Here is a 10,540-nt window from a genome sequence, read left to right as displayed (position 1 = left end):
CAGAGGAAGGATAGTTGGTCAACGTAAACTTTAGTTTATTTCCTTTTTAACCTTTATTGGATGCTACTATAGTGTGCATTCTACACAGACACTGTCATCATCATCACCATTTTAACTTTTGTTTATTTGCAATTGGTACCATTTATTATAAATAACTCTTTTAAACTAGTAAAGTACAAATACCATTACATAATGTTTTGGAGGCAAATATAATCGGAATGAAATAAATTCCAACAATCAAAACTAGCACAATTATAACCTAAATTTAAGGTACTCTTTTGGAACACACAACTTATTAAAGTATTATTATTTGCTGAACAAAAATGTAGATGGTTATAAATTATTTACAAGAAATTATGTTTTAGTGAATCAAAAAAATGGTGATGATGATGATGCTATCTGTGTAAACTGCATGCTGTAATAGCATCCTTTATTGCATATACATTTCTGGCCATTACATCAAATGTTTGAAGTATATTTTAACCTTTAAAATGTTTCATTTATCTGCATTTACTTTAAACTCTTTGTTAGTTAGAATAATACTAATTGCTTTTTGTTTTTCAATTCAGAACTAAACCAAAATAACCAATCACAAAACAGTAAAGTAGGAAAACTTATGCAACATTATCTACAGTGTGCTTTTTTTATATATAACTTTTAAGCAGTGAAATTGCTGCTCTGCATTCTTAAAGGTTAGCTCCAAACCAAAAACTGTGTGCATTTCAAAGTTAGCAGATAGCACACCTTTAATATAAAGCTAGGACTTGCACATGTTTGGAAAGTTTTACAGTTTAGTTTTTATTATTTCAGATCCTAAAAAGTCTTGGAAACTTTGTCATGTGGTGTAAAGTTTGGAAAGTCGTTGTTTTCAGAAATTCTAACTAATATATTTTTATTTTACTTAATGTGAAATATTTAAAATTATCTGTTGCTAAATAATAAATAATCTTGAAATTAGTCTGAAAAAGTTTTGGAATAATTCAAAATTGATCCTGAAAAATTCTTGAAAGTCATAGAATTGGTTGGTGTTTAAAAACTTATGGAAATTGTGTTTGGGCTCTTTAAACTATGCATAAAGGTGAACATTAAATGATTTTTATTTTATTTCACTTGTATATGTATATATCTTAAGATTTAGAATAATAATTTTACACTCTAAAAACCTTACAGAACTTCATCTTTTACAATCATTTTAAAGTGTGTTAATGTATTTACATTTTACAAAAATAATTCTAGCCAAACCTTAATAACTAAGAAATAGCTAAATCCATTTTATTCTAAATTTGGGATTGGTACATGTTTACTTATCATAATAAGAATAATAATTTTACATTCTAAATTTTGAATATTGGATGCCTGTAAATTGTACGCATTACATTTACATATATCAAGAAGAATATGTTATGTAATGAGAGCAGAAAGTCTAAAAATCCAGAACATATGATTTTTAAGTGTTAAAAGATGAAAAAAATATGATGTCACAAAACAAAGGATTCTACTGTGAAATCATAAACAACCTGTTGTAATGACTTTAAAACTATATTATAACATTGTAAAAAATTAACAATTAAAAAATTATTCCAGTTAGGGAGTAAACATGCTGCCACAGTGAAGGAATTAAAGAATGCAGCATTCTGATAATAGTAAAAGTTATATTTGATGAGAGAATCAAAGTATATATTCCTAAAGTTCTGAAAAATCTTCAGTTTCTCTTAAGTAACTAATTTATAAATCAAGATGTTTCGCTTCTTCACCAAAGCTTCCTCAGTTGGTAAAAGAGAAAGAAAATGGCTTATACATTAGGTTTTAAATTGTTTAAATAGAAGGCATTCAACAATTTGATTAGACAGTAACATTGATGAATGTATTGATTTATGTTGTTGACAGTGAGAAATAAAGACCTACTGCATAATGCTTACTTAAGGGAAAAAATGAATGTGACAAAATTATAGGAACCTCAAAAAAAAGAAATTTTTTAATATTGTAGTATTCTGTCACATTATATACTTTTTTTTTTTTTTGTAACTTCAAACTGTTGGGAATAATCTCCACGTAAATCATTGAGATAACAAGTTGGTCTAGGTGACTGTGTTCGTAGCATTATAGTTTGATAGCTATGTGTGTTTTGAAAAACTATTTATTTTATATTTTAATTACCAAATTTATGAAGTTGAAACATTGCACTTAATCATATTTAAAGAATATTAATTTCTAAGCAAGAAAAATGGTGTACAAAATGTATTGCATTGACAAGTAAGTGAGTTGTGGTTTTAAATATATAAACAACTATATTCAACTGTAGAGTATGTATAAATATTAACTTTTTCTCATTTTATAAAGAAAGCAAGAATGGAGAATATGTTCCTACAAGAGAAGAAACAGAAGAATTGGAAAGGGCACTGGCAGCAGTGTCTAAAGATGTACGAATGGCTAAAGAGTCTCTTGCAAAATTGTCAGTAACTGGGAGGGAGCTCAGTGTCCTTGCAGCATCAGAAGATCTTCGCAGTGGGTTGCTTGAAACAGACAATTTAGTTGGGCAAGTGAATGAAAATTCATTTCATGATCTGACCCATGCTGGTTTGCATAACCTCAATGTCATCACAAGTAGCTTGTCTAGTGACCTGACATCTTTGTCTGAGGATCTTTCAAACGTGGCCCAAGGTCGTCTGTCCCACTCTTCTCCTGTATCCGAAGGCCACATATTACAAAATCATCTTCTTAATGTTCCCATTTTACCTGCAGATCTTTCCCATTCAACATCTGTCAATGGATATTATCTTGGACAAAGTCATGTTCAGGCAGATGGTTTTGGTCTGCTCTCTAATGTTTTAGATAGTGTTTCAGCATCTTACTCTGGTGTGGATCCAGGAATAGCCAGTTCAGTGGATTGTAGTTTTCCTCATGGTGCCTCACTTTTTTCAACTACAGCTGTAGGCATTGGTAACTCCCACACTTCTACGACCAATACAGTTTTCTCATCAGTAAATACTTTTTTAACAACAGGGATTGGCAGCACTAGCAGTACAGGGGAAGAAAATGTACCCTCTATAGACCATACATTACCAGATTGGTTCCTTCCTGGTTCTGAGTCTGTCTCAGCCTTCTCACATCCAGCCAATCAAAACGGGTTTTTTATCAGCTCTACAGCAAATGGACAGGTTTTACCTAGTGTACAGCAATTGTTATCTACTCTTGGGAAGTATCCTCTTCAGACATTAAATACTGAATTGTCAGTGGTGTCCAGTCCCAGCAACCTGTCTACTCCAACACTCCTCAACGAGAAGGTAACTGATAGTGATCACATTCAGACTGTGTGTGTGGCTGGTACTTCAAACGTTTTACCAGGAAATACTGGGACAGTCATTGCACAAGGAGGTGCTTCCTAACAATAGTTTTGAATTTTATTATGATTTTGAGATTGTAAAGTAGTGAGAATAATTGTACAGTTAATGTTGCTTGTAAAGTTATCTGTAGATAACAAACTACAATTTTCTTAAGTTTAAACCTGTTTAGGACGGGTACTTCTAATGACCAGACCATGCTCAACTGCTAAAGAGTTTGTTTTATTATTATCATAAATTTTAGATGAATGGCTTACACTGTGTAGTTAGTTTTATGGTAAATGCTTTTGTAAATCATTCTACCCCTTGTACAGGTGTTAAATAAGAGATTTGTTTTGTTTGATTGTTTTTTGTACATCGACTTCTTGTTACACTACTTTTGTATTATATTCAAACATTATGGACCATTATTTTCAGAGCATGAAATACGGTATTACAATCTCTCATTTTGTAATCCTATGGAAATCTTTTTTCAAAAGTAATTACGAGACCTGAATATTTTCAACAGTAGATTAAAAAATACAAAAGGTTTTAAATTTTACATCCTTTTTTATCACACTGGTTCAAAATACAGATGTGGATTGTTATGAAACCATGTATTTTCCTAGTGTCAAGCAATATGTAAATGATATCTATTTTGAAGTAAATGATATATATATATATATATATAATAAGGTAAACAAGAATTATGAAGCTATAAATTTTGTTTATAAGTTTGTTTTTTGCAAAGGAAAGAATTGTAGTTGCTATAGGTCAGTCTAGTAGGAATGTAGACTCCTAAAAAAATGGTGAGATACAATGTACCATCCCATTATACTACAATATTGTTCATTTATGGTTGTTAAAAAATTTTTATTCTTCTTTTTACTTTTCTGTTGGTTTATGTACATTAGTAATAAAAGAAAGTTTTAATAATAAACCTTTATAGATTATTGATACTTGAATAAATCAAAGATTAATTTGGAAAATCTCTAAATAATGAAAACTAGTGGACAAAAATGTTATCTGAACATTTTTACACATACCAGTTTTGGTGTTTACTTTTTTAAATATTCAGTAACAAGGATAAAGAATTTTTTAAAAAGGAACATTCCCTTGCTTATTACATTACTTAAGGTTTAAAACTACATGAAATTTCCTTTCCTTATAATGGAGTACTGTTAGTGAGATAATTATTTTCATTAAATATATTTGTAAAGGTTTTAGAAAAGCATTACAAGTGTTCATCCTTAGATTATGTCTGCTTATGTGTAATCAGAATCCTATTTTCAGATGTGGCTACTGGAGTAATTTTTTACTTTCCAGTTATTTATTAATTTGATTAGTTATTATGAATTTTTCAACTTGTAATATCCAAAGGCTTTATCTGGAAAATAAAGAATAGAACATTTTATCTGTTTAGTTTAACAAGTAATTAACTAATTAATTATATTCAGCTTTTAAATACAGAAATTAATAGTGATTTATGATCTTAAGTTTGAGGTTTGCTCATAACCTATTGAACATTTGGAAACTTCATGGTTTATAATAAAAAGTAAAATTCTTTCATGGGCATTCTGTATATGACATTGAATCAATTTTTGCTTAATATTTGGAAGAGCAAGCATCTATTTTCTAACCTTTGAATAAATAACAGAAATAATTAGCAGAATTTATGGGTATCAAGTATATCCTGACAGTAATGTTAACTAGTGTGTTTTTTGAAATGTATATGGTTTCTTATAGCATGCCCCTGTACCACAAATTTGCTTTATATAATATATATATATATATATAGAGAGAGAGAGGGGGGGGGGGAAATAATTAGCAGCCATGAAACAAACATCCAACACTGGGGCACAACTCATAAGGTTGCTCATTATGTAATGTGCCCTGGTTTTTTTGAGGTACCAGAAGTAAGATCCAAATTGCATTGGGGGTACACTGTTTATCCAGTTTAATCTGAACTTTGCTGGCCTTGCATGCTTAGACGGAAGTGAAAAAAAAAAGGAGCAGTCATGAGTGCTCCATCTCATAAAATCCCACATGTTTAGTACCTTTCAGTGTCTGCAGCCAGATGTGGGAAGGTGGTTGCTCAATAAAAATAAATAAATAAAATAAAAAACAATAATTAGAACACAAGACATCAATGTAAACATCTTGGTATTTATGTCCAAGCATCATATTGGAGAGTTGGAATGCTAACTACATTGATGTCTTGTATTCTAGTTATTTATTTTGTATTATTATTTTTGTTTTATTTACTTTTTGTGAGTAACCACCTTCCCACACCTGGCTGCAGACAGCAAAAGGTGGTAAAGATGTGGGACATTGTGGACTAGAGCACACACATCTTTATTTCCCCTTCCTTCTGAGCATGTGTGATTGATGAAGTTGAGGTTAAACTGAATACAAAGTGACCCCCCCCCCCCAATGCAGTTTGGGTCTTACTTCTGCCCATACCTCAAAAACCCAAGGCACATAGCATAATAACCCACCTTATGATTTGTGCTCCAGTGTTGTATGTTTATTTTGTGGTTGCATCTTTTTTTTCTCTCTCTCTCCATAAAATTACATTTAATTATATTTCATCTAAGGCTTAGATGTGCTGTGTAAAATTCATGCTATCCTTCCTTTTGATGTAATCTGTTTTATAAATTTTTTTGTAGTTTCCTGAATATGTATGTAGATATATTTATTATATATATATCTGTGGAAATGATTATTGTTCTTTTTAAAGTCAAAGTGTAACTGAGATTGAAAACATGAACTTGTGGTAATAAAACAGATATTACTTTTAAACCCATCTGAATTAATATAGGAAAACTGTCAAGATCATTAACTAAATATCATTATCAGAGTTAGTATTTAAGTAGTATCTCTTTGGAATACATAGACAAAATTGAATTTATTGACACCAATTTCAGATCAATGAGGTTAACATTTTGTCCAGAGGGTGCTGTTGTGTACTCAAATACAAGAAAAAAAATTTTCATATGCAAATAAGATGATTATAAAAAGTAATTTTAGCATGTTTGACATTAACTATAAGAAATTAATGTAGATTATGATTCTGTTTTAATATTTTGAATTTTGAGGTATTATTTCTGAAAACAAAACATAAAAAAAATGAATCTACTATTGAAAAAAAATAAAAGTAATTTTCTCATCAGTTAGGGGTAGTTCACAATTATTAACATTTTCATAAGCATACAAAACATATGCTGGGGGTAGGGTGTTAAGAGCCACCGTAAAGTTTTGAAAATTAAAAAAATGTTGATTTAAATTTTTGCACAAATTTCTCTCCCGGTGGTGCTTGCTTAATTCCCACACTACCACTATACACACAGCCCCCTTTCTGATAACGTTGGCAAGTAACAGCATGAATAGTGAAGATCATGGATTGTGCATAGTCTTATAATAATAAAAAGGTAGTGAAACATCAACATTTTCTTTGTACACTTTTAGGGGGGAGTCTGCAAAAAAGTGTACCATTTGTTGATAATTGTGAACGACTCTTTACTATTATGCAATTATCCTATTTGCACATACGAAAACCTTTTATATACACAACAGCTTCTATTTTGGATACAATATAAACATCCATCACATTGACCTGAAATGAATGTAAAAGAAAAATTCATTTTTGCTAATTATTTAAATGATACATTACTTATGTTGTAACCTTGGTAGTGACTTTTGACCACTGTTCTTGCCAGTCTTTCTTTGGAAAGTTAACTGATGTTATTGGAAAATAGAAATCAATACAAGAATTGTGCAACATTTTTCGAGCTGTATTCGTGTAATGTCGTAAGTTAGCTTGAATTTTACTTAGGATTTCTTTAGTTTTTCTTTAACAGTTCATTGAGACTAATCTCAAAAAAGCTTATTAGGCATTAAAGATAAAACTAAAAAAAAAGTCCCAAGAGAAATTATGCAAATATATTTTTCAATTAATCCTCCTACAACTTTTTGATTATTTTGCTATCAAAATTCTTAGTTCAAAAAATTGGGGAGTTTTAGAAGTACATGCTGACATTTCTTGATCAGTTGATAAATCCAATAAAATGAAGAGATGTTTCTTTCGTCATACATACAGGTATCACTCTGCCTGTCAGTATTATGTCATATTTGAACATATCAATAGACAATATTCATTATGATGAATAAATTAAATTATTAGCTTTGGAAAAAGGAAGTGCCCTTTAATAGCATCAGTACTATATTTTTCCAGTTCACACCACACCGCTAGTTTTATTGATAACTTAATTATTTCCATCTGTAGTTTTAGTGGTTTAAGAAAATAGTTTTCAATCATACCAAATAAGTTATTTTATTCTATAGGGAAACAGTAATTTTTTCAGATATTACTCGTGCTTTTAACTTAAGATTTTTAATAATAAATATAATAGTAAAGAAAATATAGTTTGTCATCCTGCCTACAGCTGATTTCTAAAACATTATTTCTGCACACTCTTGTGCCTATAGTTTCTTGTTAATAAAAATAATGTCTATTTTTATCCCTGTACTTGATGTTCTGGTGTGATAGCAGTTTTGACTGAATGTTTTGAAATGTCAGTAGGTGCATCATGTTTAAAATTATTCTAAACAAGTTAGATCATTGGATTGTTGTTGTACAGTTACATATTTTTTTTTAATTGATGTTCACAAGGTATCTATATTCATAAACTTCAGATATGTGACTAAAATGCATTTTCTTTCATCTTTAGAAATACTGAACATGAAAGTTTGAAATTCTTTATTATCGTGCTATTTATTTCGTGTCAGTGAAGTGATTTTATCAACATATTTCATGAACAAGTTTTTCATATGAAAGTAATATAAAACTATGTAAAGCAAATATGTATATACTAAGCAAATGTTTTGAAAGAAACATTTGAAACTTGGATTTTAGCATAATGTTTCTAGATTTTCATGTTTATCCTCTAAAAATAAAATTATATAGATATGTGTATATGTACAGTATATTGTATACCCATTCATGTAGTAGGTACCTATTAAAATGTTACCTGTAACGTATAAGAAAGAGCCATCTATAGAAGACTATTAAAAAAAAAGAAAAATATCTCTAGCATTTTAATTATAAGTGATCTGTGAATTTTTTTTACAAAATGGTTTAGTTGTCACATACATTTATTATTCCCTCTTTTATAATAATAGAATTTCTAATCTTTGTTGTGACTTTAAGCTCATGCTGAAGTTGGAAACATTGAACATTTTTGCTACTACTGTTAAAGGAAAATGGTGAGAGTCAGTGATTTGCTAAGACACCTTAAACATTTACAGTAGTCTCAGATATATAAGAAGGACTGGACTAGGAATTTGTTTTTTCTAAATATGTGTTACAAACATACAAGGAAAGAGGCAAAGCAGTTTAAAAATTTAGCCACATAGTTAATGAACTTTTTTTCAAGACATTATTTGTATTTCTAGAATATGTGTGTTATCAACACACACAAGAATCTCAGGTTTCATCAAAAATGTTAAGTTTTTTTTATTTACAATAAACCATAAGATTGAATTTTTGTTCTTTTATTTTACAAGGTGCAGACATTTCCATTTTCTTTTGAAATGGTTTTGAACATACATTATTTGATGGTATGACTACGATTGTCCAATTAAATATCATACTTATGTCTCACTACCTACAGGTCATGAATTTGAAAATAAATAAAGATTGAGTTGTTTAGTAAACAAGGAACTACTCTTGTTTTCTTTACCTTTCTGTGTATTTATAAGTGCTTTTGTTATTGTTTTTAACTAGATTCGGATGTGAAAAGAACTTGTGTGTTGGCTAAATCTTTTATTAAAATTTATTTTATAGTAATGGTTAAAGATTTTGTATTTTAAATACACAATAAGAAAACTTTGACTTGTAAAATACAAACTAATCCAACTTGAGTGAAAAGTCAGTCATTTTTTCAAATAATTAAGTGTCTACTGTGATTTTTGGGAGATTTTTTAGCTTCATATAGGATAATCTCGAGTTCTTCCACTGTACAACATGTATGTATTAGTACAGTAAACTATGTAATACTGAAAAAAGCACAGGAAATAGTTGAAGGATTTGAGGGATGTTATTGTATTATTTTGGACTGGATGTAATCTTACTAGCTACACATGTTATATAATGGTTTTGAAAAGTGTTGTAAAGTAATGTAGACAGATTTTGAATAAGCATTTTTTTCTGTCTGATTTTGCACTCCTGATTTAAAAAGTTCTTAAAGGTCAAATAGTATCTGAAAGTCGAGGAGGTGCATGTAAACTTAAATTGTAAAATGTTTTTTGAACAAATATTTGCTGAATTTTTAGGAAAGAAGTATATCCTCAACTGTAAAATGTAACATAAAATAACAGTATGTACTTTTAAACCATGATTTGTATGGAACTTTTTAAAGATGTAATACATGTACTTTAAGCATGAATTGTGAAAAATTGTCAGCATCCAGTTTTGTGGTTTTGTTTGGTAGAAATGTCCAAGTATTGGAGTAAAGTATTGGCTATGTATATTAATCGTATATATATATATATATATATATATGTTCTAAATAGGGATCGTGTTTAGTATGGATCAGAAAGAGAGATTTAAATTAGTGTCAAGTAAAATAATCAGTTAATGGTGCTTTTTATTTCAATTTTTACTAGAACAACTCTAAATTATCTAAAAATAATTGTTGGTGAATATTTTTTTTTATCTATTGTCTTGTAGAGCAGAATGTAACTCGTATTTTGTCACAGTAATACTGTCTACAAGTGAACTCCACCTACTAGGACAGCTCACTTGGTGAGAACCAAATGGATTTATGTTCTGTGTGATTAGCTTGGAGTTTTCAAGTGTATAGTATATGAGGATAAACAGCACAGTTATGAAGTCTTTCTTGTTCATCTCTTATGTCATGTAACTGGCTAAGCCTCATCAATAAATATATTTTCATAGTACATTTACTAATTTTGTAGAATGAAATTTTCCTTTACCTGTGCAACATGTTACTTAGCAGGTCATTTTAATTGTTTTTTATATGTAAATGTCATGAAAATGTGTCAGCTGTACACCTTTATTTTTTTACTTTTCTGATGCTACATTGTTACAGAAACCTATGAACAAAACACTTAAATATTCATGGATACCTCTCCTTGACATATATGGTTAGATCAATGCAACACATGGCATTTCTTTATTACCAACAAGTGATCTTACG

General features: G+C 29.6%; 1 protein-coding gene across 1 annotated transcript in view; it reads left to right on the top strand.

The window, feature by feature from the left end:
- Positions 1-10,286, top strand: part of LOC106458731 (INO80 complex subunit D-like) — a 63,508-nt gene extending 53,222 nt beyond the window's left edge. The window contains exon 13 of the mRNA XM_022385011.1: positions 2,341-10,286. Within this exon, the coding sequence (XP_022240719.1) occupies positions 2,341-3,386 (1,046 nt within the window). The 3' untranslated portion in view covers positions 3,387-10,286. The remainder of the gene's footprint in view (positions 1-2,340) is intronic.
- The last annotated feature ends 254 nt before the right edge of the window (positions 10,287-10,540 follow it).

Source organism: Limulus polyphemus, unplaced genomic scaffold, assembly GCF_000517525.1.
Source record: "Limulus polyphemus unplaced genomic scaffold, Limulus_polyphemus-2.1.2 Scaffold506, whole genome shotgun sequence".
Taxonomy (NCBI): domain Eukaryota; kingdom Metazoa; phylum Arthropoda; class Merostomata; order Xiphosura; family Limulidae; genus Limulus; species Limulus polyphemus.
Note: the sequence above shows the minus strand (reverse complement) of the source record. Positions and strands in the feature narration are given on the sequence as shown.